This window comes from Oratosquilla oratoria, chromosome 3 (genome assembly GCF_046742065.1).
Source record: "Oratosquilla oratoria isolate Oo_2021 chromosome 3, ASM4674206v1, whole genome shotgun sequence".
In the NCBI taxonomy this organism is placed as follows: domain Eukaryota; kingdom Metazoa; phylum Arthropoda; class Malacostraca; order Stomatopoda; family Squillidae; genus Oratosquilla; species Oratosquilla oratoria.
The window spans coordinates 39,326,850-39,344,675 of record NC_134779.1 but is presented as its reverse complement, the minus strand read 5'-3'; the positions used below and the strand labels follow the sequence as shown (position 1 = coordinate 39,344,675).

At 38.1% G+C, this 17,826-nt stretch overlaps 1 protein-coding gene across 1 annotated transcript in view; it reads left to right on the top strand.

Annotated features, from left to right (window-relative positions):
• LOC143021881 (serine/threonine-protein kinase NLK2-like) overlaps nt 1-15,882 on the top strand; it is a 202,293-nt gene extending 186,411 nt beyond the window's left edge. The window contains 9 exon segments of the mRNA XM_076179680.1: nt 1,864-1,919; nt 2,296-2,402; nt 4,285-4,370; nt 6,815-7,024; nt 9,106-9,294; nt 10,524-10,700; nt 10,861-10,979; nt 11,208-11,236; nt 11,239-15,882. Of these exon segments, the coding sequence (XP_076035795.1) occupies nt 1,864-1,919; nt 2,296-2,402; nt 4,285-4,370; nt 6,815-7,024; nt 9,106-9,294; nt 10,524-10,700; nt 10,861-10,979; nt 11,208-11,236; nt 11,239-11,294 (1,029 nt within the window). The 3' untranslated portion in view covers nt 11,295-15,882.
• The last annotated feature ends 1,944 nt before the right edge of the window (nt 15,883-17,826 follow it).

Sequence of the window (17,826 nt, the reverse complement as noted above, 5' to 3'; positions counted from 1 at the left end):
GTGTGCCTTTGATGCCGAACAGTCACCTCATTCAGGTCCTTATATATATATATATATATATATATATATATATATCTATATATATATATATATATATATATATATATATGACCTGAATGAGGTGACTGTATATATATATATATAACAAACTCGTAGAGGAAGCTGAAGTTGACCGCTGGTTAAAAAAAATCGTAACGTGGAATAAAGTCCCAGTTCCGAAAATGCCTTATTGTCGACTAGGGAATACAGTATATTCTAAGCGTTCAAATAACTAAATATAGATCCTTGCGAATTTTATATTGGGCTGCGGATGCCTTCTAGGTTAGGTTAAAGACCCTCCGGTTCATGGGGAACCAGAAGGAAGGAAGGAAGGAAGGCCCGGCGCCAGGCTCCTTCCAGCCTGCGGGACTCTGTGGGGCCTGTCGGCCGCCGCCGCCGCCGCGCCGGCTGGCAGCCAGCCACAAGAAAGGATGGACCGAGAGATCGCCGAGAGTCCGCCGAAGGCTTGGATATATCTGTGTGTGTGTGTGTGTGTGCGTGTATGTGCGTGCCTGTATGTGTATACGTGTACGCGTGTGACCTGTGTGTGTGTGTGTGAATCGGCACATGAGCTCACATGTCAGAATTGTGATCGACAGCTGTAATCCTTCCGGATGAGAGCTCAGAGTTTGTGTAGTCGCGTCCATGGGTAATGTAACTTTACACACACACACACACAAACACACACGCCGTGATAGGGGCGCGATCTCGGCACCGTAGAATGACAGCCCTCGACGTTAACTATGAGGCCAAGGCACTGTATTTACTGAATTGTAATATATGGGATTAGAACTATGCTCATGGAGTCCCGTCTCTTATAAGTCCATTCATCAAACTTTGTTTTATATTAACTAATGTTATCAAGATTATTTCTTCTGGTGAAATCTGTATATTAGTATCCTCCAGTCTGTTTGTTTATTTATTTATTTATTTATGTATTTATAATTGATATTTCCTTTTGTTGCTCTTCGATTCCACACTAAGAGATATACGTATATTTTTTCTTCTTTTTTACATTCCTTAAGTTCTGGTGAACTGGCGACGAAGTACAATACAATCCAAGCCTGCACGTGTATAGACTTTTCTTTGAGTTATTTTTCTCTCCTCTCAAAGAATTCTTTGGTCTTTTTCGTCTTGACGACCTACTTGCCTCTTCTCCATCTTCTCACAGCCTCCCTCCCTCCCTCGTACCGCCGACTTGCCACCCATTACTGGAACGCCTCATCCCATTTCTCTCTTTACCGTCTTTCCTCATTCATTCGTCCTTTCATTTTCCTCTTCCTCCTCCTACCTCTCATTTTCCCTCTTCTCCTCTCGCCTCCTTCCCCTCTTTCTCCTTTTCCTACTCCTCTCTGTCCCTTTCATTTTCTCTCTCCTTCTTACTTCCCTCCTTCCCATCTTCCCTCCTCTTCTTTCTTCCTTCCTTCCTTATTTCCTTCTTTCATTTCTTCCTTCCTTTCTTCCTTCCTTCATTCATTCATTCTTTTCTTCCTTCTTTCTCTCTCCTCTCCTTCACCTTTCCACTCACCCCATTCCCCTCAAATTAATAAATAGAACAAAGCAAAAACAAACAAACAAATAATTATCCAAAACCATGTTTATAGCGATGTTCATTTTCAAAGGGAGCTATTATTCCTGGATTTAGGTTTGTCAATTGGCAATGGATAATAATGAAACTGGTTGAATATTTTAGTTGCTGCTCCTATGGTTGATGATTCTTGCACAAATATTTGTTTTTGTATTTTTATATCAGATAATGATGAAATTGATAAAACATTTTAATTGTTGGCAATGCTGTCACTAATGTTTATTTTTCATTTGCAGGTTCTCTCAGCCTTAGATATCTTGCAGCCTCCACACATCGACTTCTTCCAGGAAATGTATCCTTTTAAATTCATCTGGAATTGTTCTAACTAGGCCACCTCCCCTGTCCCTGTCACTCTCATAATAGGGTTCAAATATTTTAGATGGTTTTTGTATAATTTGTTTCTGATACTTTTTCACTTTTGTGGCTCTATTTTATAACCTTTTTTGTCTGCAAATGGGATTTGGGGACAATACATGCATACCATCATTCTTGTTATGTTTGTAATAGTTTGTAAAAGAGTGATGCTTACAATTAGATTTGATTGATTGTGGAACAGAACATATCAGAAAATATGATACTCTCATATTTTCAGGCCATTTATGATGTCTGCAAAGTTTATGTGTTGGTTCGTGATATATCGAATTGCTTTCCTTAATGACTGCCAATAGCTATGTTGTCACAGAGTTAATGCAGAGTGATCTTCACAAGATCATCGTTTCCCCACAGCATCTCTCAGCAGATCACGTGAAAGTGTTTCTTTATCAAATACTTCGTGGTAAGTAGACATTCATTCTAGTTTTGTCTAGTGCACAGTCCTGACCCTTGGGTGAATGCAAAATTTTGTGAAAAACATAGCATCTCTGTAGATTAAAGGTCTTTTGCATATATATGTCCAAAGTTCTTTTATGTATGTACAAAAGAAAATCCATGTGAACAAGTTGCATAAACATGGCAAGGGAAACATGGACTGGAAGTGAAGCGTTTATTCCTGACATTTCGTCTATTGACTTTTGAGACAAGTGCTGTAGTGACTTACCAATTATGCTGATAGCGTAATTGGTAAGTCACTACAGCATTTGTCTCAAAAGTCAATAGACAAAATGTCAGGAATACACGCTTCACTTCCAGTCCATGTTTCCTTTGCTATGTACAAAAGCTTCAATGATTGATGTAAGGGATGGATGAGTGAGTTACCCACCCACACCAAAAGACATAGTCACACCACCCTCTCATCTCAGCATCTTGTGGTTGAAGGGTTGTCTACCTCTTGCTACCCTGCTTTGTTCAAATACAGCACACATCTCTCTCACCACAGCTTCTGACAGCTGAAGCTTGTCCATCAACCTGGTTCTTCCAAGGCCTTAACCTTCACAAAACATTTCTTGCATATGTCTTTCCACAATTGAACCATCTTTAAGCCACACTGTTCTTCCCCAATCACTCATCTGTTCCTCTCATGATCTTATTAATTAGCACATGCCCATGTAAGGTAGAGGTAGAAGGAAAAAGTCAGAAAGAGTTTGATAAGTATTTAATGTCACATTTCAGGCATAACCCTCCTTCATCTCTGAAGAAGAGTTATTCCTCAAAATGTCATATCAAGGATCATCAAACTTTTTACACACCTGGCCAATGCAAGTTAAAACAGGATCTGAAAATGAAAAGTAATTTTTACTTTGAATATTCTACCAGAAAAAGGTTGTAGAATAACGATATATATACAGTATATATAATATATATATATAAAGACTTGTCTCCCGCTATCAGAAAATAAGATCAGAAATAAATATATCTGTATAATTCGACCACTTTCTGTGGTCCTCTTCAGCAGATAAGTACATAAGGTGGGGTAGTATAATATACAGAGAGTTGGTATACAGTGAGGAACAGGGATAGAAGGCTCAAGTAACATGACCTGAGTGGAGTGACCAATGGCTGTTTGGTTCCGGTCACTCTACTCAGGTCATGTTACTTGAGCCTTCTATCCCCGTTCCTCACCGTATACCAACTCTCTGTATATATATTATACTACCCAACATTATGTACTTATCTGCTGAAGAGGACCACAGAAAGTGGTCGAAATGTACATATTTATTTCTAATCTTATTTTCCGATTGTGGGAGACAAGTCATATTTTACCAATGTGCTACAACATTACTCTCCATTAATATATATATATATATATATATATATATATATATATATATATATATATATATATATATATATATATATGTAGATGTAGTGTTTGGTGGCCGGCAGACCAGATGAATTGGCCTTGTAAGAAAATGATCAAGCTATCTCCAGAGTTCTTTCCTTCTCCAGTCTTAGACCTGTCAGTATGAACTACTCACATGCCCATATACCTCACCAATCACACAAAGTAATACCATTAAATCTACTATATTCATACCTATATCCCTTCTTCTGAAATTGCAGGATTGCACATTCTCATGCATTCCACTTCCTTCCTTGAGACACATGGCTGTTCTACTGTTACTACTACATCTTTTGTCAAGCAATTTACACTACACCCTTGGTGTCTTAACCACTTTCACTGCTCTCCGTATTACATATACCTCCTTGTTCTTAATTGCCCCAGCATTTCTGCATGTTCTATCATTGCCTATTTGTAATTATATGTAATTATATTCCAGGTTTGAAATACCTCCATGGTGCCCGAATAATTCATAGAGACATCAAGCCAGGAAACCTCTTAGTAAATTCCAACTGTGTACTAAAGGTAATTATATTCCATAAGATTTGACAACTGTTAAGCTCAAAATGATATTCATGTATCAAAAGCATAAATGGATTATATTTAGTTTTAAACCATGGGTTAGCGTTGGCATTTAATATAGTAGGTGGTTGGTTTAATGCGAGTGTAAAGGGTGCGAGACTTGAAGAATGTAGATTTTTAATATCTTGGTCTGTATGTGATGGTGAATGTTGGATTGTATGTGGAGGTGAATTATGAAGTAAAAGAAATAAATGTATGGTTGGAATGAAAAGTTTTATGAGAAATAGGTAATTGGGAATGAAAGCAAAGACTAGGTTTTATGAAGAAGTGATTGTACCTCTGGTGCTGATTGGAGCAGAGACTTGGATATAGTTAATTAATCCAATTTGTTACCCCCAGGTCTCTCTTGCAAGAGACCTGTGACTTCCAAATAGTCAGCAAGAACCATTGTATTAGCCCATAAGATACTTAAGGAAAATATATTGGATTATTGTCTGGGAGACTAGAGTGGGTCACTATAGGATGGGATATTCACTGTCTTCTCTGTGATCAATGCATTTGGGGCAATTTGCTCCTTTGGTCAGGCCTGTTCTGTGTTGGTATCCTTTTAAAACTGGAGGGGGACCACGATGCAGTCATGCTTGTGTGGTTCTTGCTTATTGTAAGAAGGATTTATCTGTAGGGCTAATTTCTGGATGAGTTTGATGGAGTTTTGTGATTAGTCGTGGAGTGCATGTTTTGTGAAATGTATGTTTTTTGTGTAATTATGTTGTGTGGTGTAGGTGTTAGGTTGTTATAGGTGTTTGAGTAGTATGCTACCCTTTTTTTTTCAGTTGGACAGAAGAGGCAGTAAGGGGAAGATGGGTGGAGTATTTTAGAGAGCTGTTGAATGTGGAGGAGGATAGGGAGAGATTGGTGGTAGCACTAAGAAAATGACAGTGATGGGAGAGGAAAATGTAGGAGAAGTAAGAAAAGATGAGATGCAAGTAGCTCTGAAAATGATAAGAACAGGTAAGGCACCTGGGTTAGATGGGTGTCATGTGGAGTGTCTGAAGAAAGGAGGTACAGTAATAGTGGACTGGCTAGTGAGGTTGTTTAATGTGTGTCTAAGAGAGGGTAGAGTGCCAGAGGACTGGAGGACTGCCTGTATAGTTCCGCTTTACAAAGGAAAAGGGGACAAATGTGAGTGTAGTAGTTTCAGAGGGATCAGTTTGTTGAGTGTAGTTGGGAAGGCTTATGGGAGGGTTTTAATTGAGAGGATTAGGAGAAGAACAGAGGGAGTAATTGGTGAGGAACAGTGTGGGTTTAGGAAAGGTAAGGGTTGCGTGGATCAGATTTTTGTGGTAAGACATATGTGAGAAATCTTTAGGAAAAGGTAAGGATGTTTTTTGGGCCTTTATGGATTAGGAAAAGGTTTATGACTGTGTAGACAGGAAGCCACTGTGGGAGGTTTTGCAAATATATGGGATTGGGGGGAAGTTGTTAAGGGCATTCAGGATCTTTACAAGAGTAATAGAGCCTGTGTTAGAATGGGGAACTGAGAGAGTGAGTGATTTGAAGTAAAGGTGGAAATTCATCAGGAAGGACTGGAGAAGTGTCTGGATAGTTCCACTTTGGACAAGTGTGAGTGTAGTAGTTTCAGAGGGATCAGCTTGTTAAGTGTAGTTGGGAAGGCTTATGGTAGGGTCTTGATTGAGCAGATTTGGAGAGGAACAGAGGGAGTAATTGGAGAGGAACAGTGTGGGTTTAGGACAGGTAGGGGTTGTGTAGATCAGATTTTTGTGGTAAGACAGATATGTAGAAAGCTATAGGAAAAGGTAAGGATGTATTTTGGGCTTTTATGGATCTGGAAAAGGCTTACGACAGGGTAGACAGGAAGGCACTGTGGGAGGTTTTGCAGATATATGGGATAGGAGGAAAGCTGTTTAAAGCAGTCAAGAGTTTTACGAGAGTAGTAGGGTGTGTGTTAGGATTAGAAATGGAGAGAGTGAGTGGTTCGAGGTAAAGGTGGGACTTCGTCAGGGATGTGTTATGTCGCCCTGGGGTGGTGCGAGAGGTGAATGCAAGGGTGGTGGGTCAGGAATTGGAGATGGTTAAAGAAAATGGAGAAAAGTGGGAGATAAGCCAGCTGTTGTTTGCTGATGACACTGCACTTGTAGCAGGATTAAAGGAAGGATTGAGGAAGTCAGTGACAGATTTTGGGAGAGTGCGTGAAAGAAGGAAGTTGAAGATAAATGTGGGTATAAGTAGGTTGATGAGATGTACAAGGGGAGAGTGGCAGCTGACTGGAAGTGAGCATTAAGGGAGAGAGACTGGAGGAAGTGGATAGTTTTAGATACTTGGGAGCGAATGTGGCAGGAAAGGGAGGAATGGGGGTGGAGGTAGAATGTAGATTGATGTTTTAGTTGTACATGTCTTTTATATGTATTTCTTGTTTTTCCTTTAAGATATGTGATTTTGGGCTTGCAAGAGTAGAGGAGACTGACGAGTCCAAACACATGACACAAGAAGTGGTTACACAGTACTACAGAGCACCTGAATTGTTGATGGGGGCCAAACACTATTCCCAGGCAGTGGATGTTTGGTCTGTAGGCTGTATCTTTGGAGAACTTCTCGGAAGAAGAATACTATTTCAAGCACAGAGTCCAATTCAGCAGGTTAGTGTGATTGTATGAAATTCAGTTTATTACAGTGTTTAAAGAAACAGTTGGGTTGTGATGGTTTGCATTGTCTATGTGCTGAGGGATATCTTATCCTTGCACCTTGCAAGCATTGTACATTGAATGAGAATCAGACAAGAAACAATGGTCTCAAACTGTCTGGAAATAGATTTAATTTGGAAGTGGGTAGAAACAACTTCGCCAACTATATAGTTAATGAATAGAATTAACTTCCTGCAGAGGCAGTGCAATGTAGTTCAGTTCAAAGCTTTAAGAATCATTTAGATAAACACCTAAGCAAGATGCTGTAATGACTATCATTTATTTTATATTATTTGTTTATTTGTTTTGTTATCATTTGTCTGTTTATTATTATTTGCTTGATTCTCATTTATTATTAGTTATATGTCAATTTATCATTATTTACTATTTACCTGTTTGTTTATTATTTAACTATACCTATGCATTTATTTATGTATTTTATTTATTATTTACATTATTATATTTTTTATTTACTTATTTATTTGTTTATTTATTTATCATTATTATGATTTTTTCACATCCGACTTAGATATGGACCAAAAGGTCTCCTGTCGGCATGCTCCGCCTTTGTAATCCTTTTGTAATGTTACATATATGGATCCATAATTTTACCAGCAAAAATGAACTCCAAACTTATCAAACTTGTTAGATATAGGTAAAGGATTTAGTGTAGTTGAAGTAATAGTGGATGACATTTTGAAAGACTTTTAGGGAAACATGTACTTGACAGGAACAATTGACCATCAAGATCATGTGTATTTTCCAGTTATATCTGATATATTTCATCATCAGATGAAAATGATTAGGAAGATGAATGAGTAAAAAAGTGATAATGTTCCACACAGCCAGTTGTATAAATTTTGGACAATGGGAAAATGTGTAAATTTCACTTGTTTATTACATAATGAAATGAGTTAGAAGTAAAAAGTAGAGGCAGTTGAAGAATGTAATAATAATCATTGATCAAGTTTTACTGACTGGAAACCTGCAGCCCTACTGTGGATGTATTCATGAAGCCATCCCATAGATCCCATAGAGAAGAAAGTGGATTGTTTTGTTGTATTAGTGTAGAACAGTTTCTATAAACTTATTGTAGCATAAGGTGAGGAGCAGCTACCACTTGTCATGTTTTTATATGAAAAGTTAGAGGAAGTGTAATTGAGGCTGACAAAGGGAGATCTTGGGCCCACTCTAATGATTAGATGTCAGCTTCTTGCATCTTCACTTTGTAATGAAGGTTTGAGGGTGTTGACATCCACCTTCAAGGACTACAGGTAGCTGTTATTGGTCCCATAAGGAATGTATAATTAGATGCTTAGTAATAGGAAGATGTAAAATAGAATAAGAAGAGTTTATTATCAACCACTGGAAATCCACTTTGCCATTCATGGGGGAGAAAATGGAGGGTTACAGATGCTCATGATCACATAGAAGAAGAGTTTAGGCTATGTAAATTAGAAGAGGGAATGTGTCCATTAAAAATAACTTCGGGTCATAGACCATAGTACATACATATACCAAGGCATTTTCCCCTTACAAGGGAAATAATCAGTAGATATGGAAATAAGCTGAGAAGGACAAATTTGGATCAGGAAAGATATAAGTAGGGAGGATGAACAAAAATAAGGGAACTTGTCAATGTAGCCAAAGAAAGACAAAATGAAAAATGGAGCAAGAAGAGCAAGAGTTGCACTGGAGAGCTTCATATTAGAAACTGATGAAATTGTATTTAAAAAAACAAAACAAAAAACTGACAGATCAAGACAAAAAGCATTGCAAAGAAACTAAAGTGGCTTATACTAATGTAGGCAATTTACTGTTGTTTTGTGGTTAGTGGAAACCAAGCTACCAATTAATTTTGATCTCTTAATGAGAAATAGTGGATGTGACTATATTTTATAATGTGTGTAGTGTGATGCAGTGTACATATGGCAGCCGATGTTGTGTGCAAGAATTTAACTTGTACTGAAGTGGTTAAGAATATATTCTGAACACTATTTATGATATGTTAGTTATAAATGTATTCTTTCTAACAGCTGGAGAGAATAACAGATCTCCTAGGAACTCCGGATATTGATGAAATGCGATATGCCTGTGAAGGAGCAGTCACCCATATGCTAAGGCGGCCTCAGAAACCTTCAGCATTGCCAGCACTTTACACTTTGTCGTCCCACGCAACACCTGAGGCTGTGCATCTTCTCACTCAGATGCTGGCCTTTGATCCGGTAGGCCTTTGTCAATGATGTCACATTTCATTGTACCCTGTATTTTATTTGATTAATTAATTTATTTATTGTTATTATTATTTTATTTATTTATTTATTTATTTTTTTGTGTGTAAATGTCATTTTTGTTCTTTCCTTTTTGATTATTTGGTTTTAACAACTCATGTTTTGGAGACCAGGTACTGCCTGCACTTCTAGACGGAGGTGGGGAATATGGTGTGGATTTGAATGGAGGTTGATGGGCAAACCCAAAGCTGTCATTGTGACAATCTTAGGCTTGTTTCTACCTCCATTGCAGCAATGCCATGTGAAGGCTTCACACATCAAGCTTTTTACTGAGTGAGTTGTGGGTCAATCCAATGGCTGTTGCTGGTTACCAGGGAACCATGGATTTCCTGTAAGAGTGATCTAGGGCAATAGAATGGTGATACTTGTTTTGTGTATGTATTTACATAATGGAAGTGTAGAGGAAAGGAGCAATGCTCATGGAGTCCTGTCTCATACTCTCCAATTATATATCATACTCGACTACAAATTCACATATGGTTCCTACTCTATACCAAGAGTAGTTTTCCACCGTACAAGGGAGGTAGCTAAGTCAAATGCACATACCCACACCCATCCATTCCACTTCACTCCACCAGCCCCTCCTCCCTCTCATCTTAGCTCCTCATGAATGATGGGTCATCCTTGTATCCCACCCACTGCCCTGGGTCAGAAGCAATCTAGCAAGACACAGTACATTCCCCTCATGCAGAACAAGAGAAGATGGTTTTAACTCTGGCTATATCTCCCTATTCTCCAATTATCTTACTTAAATTTAGATTTTTTTTAAATAGAAGGAAAAAATAATAGATGTATATGTTCATCAAAAGAATCAAATTAATATATATATATATATATATGTATATATATATATATATATATATATATATATATATATATATATAATATATATATATATATATATATATATATATATATATATATATATATGAAATTAGATTTAGACCAGACCAACAATTTATTATTATTATTATTATTATTATTATTATTATTATTATTATTATTATCATTTACCAGTTTATTTTCCCTTATCAGTTTTAATAGGCAAGAGTTGAAGATAACTACCACTTACTGTGTGATCATATTCTTAAGTAAGCTGATATCAATACATCATATTTTATTATCATTTATTGACTTACTTTATTTATTTGTTTTTATCACAGGATAAAAGGCTAACTGTAACAGATGCCTTAGCTCACCCATACCTTGATGAGGGTCGTTTGCGATACCATTCCTGCATGTGCACCTGTTGTAACTCTACCTCATGTGGCAGTCGACAGTATACCAATGACTTTGAACCATCAGCACCTCAACCTTTTGAGGATTCATGGGAGTCAGAGGTGTGTATACAGAACTTAGTTTTTCATTTGAATGTGACAACTACATACATATTTTGAACCACAAAGATTCAATGTTTACCTTTAATGGATATTTTATCCCTTTGTATATTTCACAGTTTATATATAGTGTACAGTAGAATTAATTTTTCATGTTTCACAGTTGCGGTCACTATCTCAACTCAAAGACCGGCTGCACAAGTTCATCATGAGTCATCTGTCAAGAGACAGAGTTCCTCTGTGCATAAACCCAATGTCTGCTGCATACAAGAGCTTTGCCAGGTAAACACCGCCTACCCTCCTTCAACAGTTCAACACCTTCAACACCTTTTCCTTTACTCCTCTCCTGCACTGCCTGCAGCGTACGGTGGCTTCTTCCTCTTCATTGTAAGAAAGATGGTTAGACACAATTTTCATATTAATGCAAGTATTGCATCTTAACACTTAAAAAAAAAGTTAAAGTAGAATGAAGTGACAAATGTACTAATGATAACTTTAATTTCTTGGCAGCTCAACAGTGGCTCACCCTTCTGAACTTCCACCTTCACCTCACCAATGGGATTGACAGGAGGCCAAACACTAGCTGCTTATATTTGACAGTCTAGTGTTAACACTCAAGCCACTGTGCCACAGGCAATAGCTTCCTGCTATGCAGGCAGCAAGAATAGACAAACAGTCTTCACTTAGAAATGTGAGGCACACCGCATCCTTGTTAGTTTGCGAGACCTGAATGGCTTCAGTGGTTTGAATAGGAAATGAGGTAAAAATAGATAATAAAAGACAGTGTGATGAACTTGACTCACAAGGAAGCTTTTGGTCAAAACCAAAGCATTTTGTTATGGGTTTTCTACAATCCTAAGCTTTGCACTGCCAAATGGAGACTAGTGGTGGTTGTGTGAAAGGGAAGGGGGATGTTGGATGTGAAGACTTCAGTTTTGATTACCTAAAGCTGCAGCCAGTCGGTAGACAGAAGAAAAATGTGGTGCTTTTTTTATGATTTTTTTTTTATTACTATTGTTTTTCTTCTTCTTTTTCCAACAGCCCTCATGGTGGAGGTGCCAAAGGTTGCATGTGTCTTACAGAACCCGAAACCACGCTCAGTGCCATCAAGTTTCTCCAGAATGTCAACTTGAAATTAATCCCAGAGCTCCAGTTTGATGACTTCATTGTGGAAGTTGCCAAGTACACCTCTTGCTTGAATTATGAAGAAGAGTTAAGAGGCAGTGGGCATCAATACATTAAGTCATAGCTTCCTGCTCATAAAAGAAACACAGCTATGAATGGGCTGCTGATACTCTTGATCTTAAGAAAAGGAAATCGCTATCATTCCCTAAAATGTGCAGCTTATCCAAGATGACCTGTACCACCACCACAGTTGATACAATGTTGTGTCAGTATTTGCAGTGTATACATGTTTTAAAGAAGACTTTTGTGTGGATACTTATATGTAAACAGGTATATAAGACACACAAGAACATTCTGTCATTGTCATTCAGTCAAAAAGAAGCTGTGAAAGGACACACTGTACATGCATTAGTGGCTATCATTGTGGTTGCTTCAGGAGAAAACATTTGTCAGACAATCGACAAAATTATTTTATGTATGCTGAAAGACATCATGCTTATTCAAAGCTCAAATACTGTTGGAGGGAAAGAAGATTTGATGGACTTTTCCCATCCATTTGATACTTTGATTGACACCATTCAGTGGCTCAGGAAGAAGCTCCTTTTCAGTGATTGTTTAACAATTTTTTGCTCAGTTCTTTATATTTACAGCCCCAGTATTTGAGAAGTTGACCCTGGGGATACACAAGGCGTATGTTGTGGACACCAAAAACTAAAGGGGCTGGTTTTAGTGTAAATATGCCATTTTTCATCATCAATCCTTTGAATAAATAGTTTCGTCAGGTGATTTTTATTTTTTATTTATATATATATCTATTTTTTTTAGCAATAGCAACATATAGGAAGCATGATTGAATGATGAATAAAATATGTTTTGAGTTTGAAATGGAGCAAACAGTGACTCAGGTTGTCATTTATTATGGACTATGTAAAGAATTCTTTCAAGGCTTTGGCAGCAGAAGTGAATCAGGTTGCTATCTGGTGGACCAAGTGCAATTTATTTTTCTTTCTCAATGATGTGATCTGTGCCCAGAAGGCACACACAACGCATTCAGAAATGGTCCAAAGGAGTTGTCATGGACCTATAAGGCCTGAAATTGTAAGCTTGTCAAGGTGGAAAAATGAACATTCAGAAGATGAGTGTTGAGATACAACTGAGAAGGTTAATGGACTAAAATCTAGTTAGCCAGGATTTTACATGTCCCAAGTCTTTCATTAATACCTTCCTGTATGGAGGGGAACCATTCAATTGACACTCACTAACCTTCTGCAATAGTCTTACATTTAGAAATTCTGCAGAATTATTTGTTGAGTTGTTGGTCATGACAATGCCTTTTGTATAAACATGGATGGTTTTGGAAAGGCTTTGTCGTATACAATAAGTTTGCATGGTCCTAAATACTCTGAAAAGCTATGTTTTGTAAAAAAGAAAATGGGGAAAAAAGAAATAGGTCTCTTGGCAATCAGAATGTAGACTTTCTGTATTAATTTTTATTTATGTATGAGTAGTGAAGTGTGACATTTGTGAATGAAGAGAAGCAGGAGCTGAAATTTTCAGCTATATCAAGACATTGCCCATTGTAAGGGCAAAGAACATGTTTCATTGAATATCCTTGTTAGTGAGCAAATCAGTGACTTACTACCCGAAGATAATGTGACATTGCCGAGATGGTGTAACAGTGGATACTGAATACACTCGGACATAGACATTGAGCTGTTAATTGCATTTTTTTACTGTGTTGAGAAGTCCTCATGTGTCTTGTAAAGAAGACAGCTAGCTCTGATGGAAAAGATATCCAGCTGCTATGTTGTTACCAATGTAAGATGCAGTATAAGGAGTCAGTCAAGTTTTTATTTTTATCTTATTTTTTCTTTGAATGAGGAGGTATCACCATGTTGGGGATAAAGTGTGTGTTCTATGCTTAGGATGTACTGTAACAAAAGAATCTGTATTCAATGTTAGGGCCATCCCATGCTGGGGATGGAATCAGTACTGTATGCAGTATGGGGGTGTAACACTGATTAGTGTAAATCATGTGCTACACTGAAAATAGAGTCCATTTTCATGTCAAAGCCAGCTACTACCTCATGTTGACGTCATCCCACCTCTGCAGTATGCGGGTGGAATCCTTCATATGTGTTTCTTCTGTTTTTTAATGACGCATTTTCATTGTCTAGATTTTAGGCAACCATTCTCCAATAAATTTCCAGGAGTGTGGGAAATAGGTGATGACCTTGTCAAGGACTGTGTGAAAATTTGTGCAAGTTAACATTGGATTTTTTTTCTTGACATTAATAGATTGCTGCAATGTTAAATTTAAGATGGGATACTGTATCAAGATGATTGAGTAAATCAAGTTTTTGATTTTGTTATGGGTTTGAAAAGGTGAAAATGTTAAAAATTACATTGGATTGGGTTGGGCTTATTTTTGTCAGTGTCATGAAGCCATTGAAGTGATGCTACATGTATTTTGTGTAGTTTTTATGCACTGGCATATTCGTCATGTTTTCCTGTCTCCAGTAGGTTGGTTAGAAGATAAGGCTTGCTCAGAGTGATTAGAAAATGGAGGAACCAGATTAAGATATTTGTCATGAACTTGTTCAATTGGTTTCTTGATATACTTTCAGTACTATATATTTCAGAGGAAATTCATCACAAATAAAAAGAGGAAGAAAAAATGTAAATAGTACATGAAAATTATCTTAAAAATTGATGTTAATCCTATGAACATGATGACATATTTATAGATTTTGCTTTACATACTGTTGGCCTGAATAAAATCTGTAATATGTGTCACAGTGTTGAAGGAATTAAGGTAACAAGGTATTGTGCTAAACCAAAAACAGTCCTAGTGGTGAGTTTGGTTGTGCTGTGGATGATTGATGGTATAGTCACAAGATGATGAATGATATGATTGATGTGGTGTAAGAATAGAAAATACACTGGTTGATGTGATTGGTTTGTTGTAGTGATGATGTGTACATTCATTGTGTACCTGTTTTTGTCTAGGCGTCAGCCATCACACCTTGACTTCTGAGACAGTTCTATGCCTTAGTCCAAATGACATCATAATGATCTCTAAAGTTGTTAACACAAGGTATGCCTAGACTAAGATATCGTTTAGGTTAAATGACTTTGTCTTATTATTATTATTATTATTATTATTATTATTATTATTATTATTATTATTTAATTTTTCTTGTTTATTTATTTATTTTTTTTACGTATAGGCTGAGGAGAACTAAACAACCATAATTGAGGCACAATGTTTTTATTGTGCTTCCTTATCTTTCAGGGACATCATGTGTTTATTATCTCCTCAAACGTATCAATTTAATTATCTTTTAAGTGTATGAGACTGATTTTCTTTTGAATGACAATGAAAGGAAATAGATGGCAATCATTATATGAAAAGATCATCTATCAGCTTTTCCTCATTGCTATTTATTTTGTTAACATTAATATATTTTGTGTGTGTGTGTTCCTTTGTACATTTTGAATTGTAGGTGCACAACAACAAAGTCAGTTTTGAGAAAGATTGTCTCACTGGAACAGCTTGTTTATAATCTTTTTTCTTTTTGATTATTATAAGAGGCCACAGCCCCTACTTTCTGATATGTCTGTTCTTGCCATGATTAAGAATTTATAGTCTTTTGTACATTTTTACCATTAATGTAGTGTGTTGCTTATTAAAGTTGGGTGTAATTCCCGACATCATAATTTTAGCACCCCGGAAGTGGCCTCTGGCAAAGATGATTGATTGCTGGTCATTGTACCATTGATGGGGGTCCGACTAATCATACCTTTTTATTGAGGGTAGCCATTATGTTACTATGTAAATTAATGATGTATAGGTAAGCTTTTTTTTTCATGGCAGTTTAACTGATTTGTGTAATGAAAATGAGAAGGAAGGACAAGCCTTTATGCCTGTCGACATGGCAAGATAATTCTAAAGAATTGGTGTCATTTCATCACTTTCATTACTTGCTCTCATTTGTCACAGTAACTTTAAGTATTATGTCCTTCATGGTCATACGTGATAATAAAGTAATTTTGTATATCCTGGATTCACTAATTATCCCTGAATGGTTGGTTGAAGGAGGCATACTGCAGACAACCGAGTAAAATAAATTCTGTAGATACATGTGGGGATGCACATAAATTTAGTTCCACTCTGTCAAATCTCACTGACAGGCAACTTTATATAAATAGAGAACCTTAGGGGACACCCTAGGGCTGTTGGCATAATTTTTTTCTGCCTTCACCCAAAGGGAGAGTCGTTCACAGAGCAGACCTGAAAATCTCCCAGGGCACCCATGGGTTTTTCAGTGAAATTGTTAGGTCGGCCAATTTGGGCCAATCTTGCCCTAGAGGGAGAGATTTGTGCACAGAACACCACGAGGTATATGTGCATGGGGCCCAGCCAAATTTGAGACTGGCTGGATTTTTTCCTTTCCGTCTCAACCTCGTGCACCTTTGGCCTGAGTGGTCTCCGAGTGATATCTGCAGGAACCCTCATGGCCCTTGAGCTGTGGGTGAGATAGTGGCCCAATTGGAGGCAGTGGCCAAAATGACCCGAAAACCTCAAAGTGACCCAGGCATTTTTTATCAGAATTGTCAAGCTGGACAATTTGGCACAATCTTGTCTCATTTTGGTCCACACTGTGAGGAGTGTGGACCAAAATGACCCAAAATCCAAATTCGAAGGTGACCAATTTGGTCCAAACTTACCCCACAAGGAGAGAGTCTGACACAGTGCACAGGAAAGTAGACATGAGCAGCCTGAGCCCAAGGGTGTGGCGGTGGCACCCCTCCAAAGTTGGGCCTTTTCACCCAGTAATCACGTTTGGGCCTCTGGCACCCATACCGTTGGCCTAAGTGGTGTCAAATTGGACTCCACGGCAGCCCTGGCCGCCCTCGACCTGTGGGTTAGATGGCGGGTAAATCGGTGCAGGTGACCAAAATCCAAAAAATCCGAAAGTGACCGATTTTGTCCAAACTTTCCCCACAGGGAGAGAGTCGGACACAATGCACAGCAAGGTAGATATCAGCAGCCTGAGCCCAAGGGCGTTGCGGTGGCAACCCTCGAAAATTCGGCCTTTTTACCTAGTAATCACCTTTGGGCCACTGGCACCCATACCATTGGCCTGAGTGGTGTCAAATTGGACTTCACGGCAGCCCTGGCCGACCTCGACCTGTGGGTGAGATGACGGATAAATCGGAGCTGGTGACCAAAATGACCCAAAATCCAAAAAAAAAAAATCTCAAAGGATACCCCATGAATTTAGCCGAAAATTCGAAGGTGACCGATGTGGTCCAAACTTGCTCCACATGAGCAGCCTGAGACCAAGGGTGTGGCGGTGACACCCCTCCAAAATTGGGTCTTTTAACCCATCATTCACTTATGTGCCTCTGGCACCCATACCGTTGGCCTGAGTGGCGTCAAATTAGACTCCACGGCAGCCCTGGCCGCCCTCGACCTGTGGGTGAGATGGCGGGTAAATCGGAGAAGGTGGCCAATTTGACCCAAAATCCAAAAAATCTATTAAGGACCCCATGAATTTTGCCGAAATCCCGAAGGTGACCAATTGGGTCTAAACTTGCCCCACAGGGACAGAGTCGGACAAAGTGCCTGAGCCCAAAGGCGTGGCGGTGGCACCCCTACAAACTTGTGTCTTTTCACCCAGTATTGACTTTTGGGCCTCTGGCACCCATTTCGATATCCATTTTCCAGCATTTTTATTTTTCCCACATGCAGAATAATGCTACAACTTTATATTAGACTTATGTGACTTATGGATATCACAATTCAAAATCATGATAAGATTATAACTTTATATTAGAGAATGATAAGCAATACGAATGGCTATAATGTGACATATGAATACCACAATTCAAAACCAGAAATCAATATATTAAGATATCAAATAATGAAAAATGAAAATGGCCATTGTTAGGTTAGGCCATTGTTGGGTAAGGCCATTGTTTTGTAAAAAGTTAACTT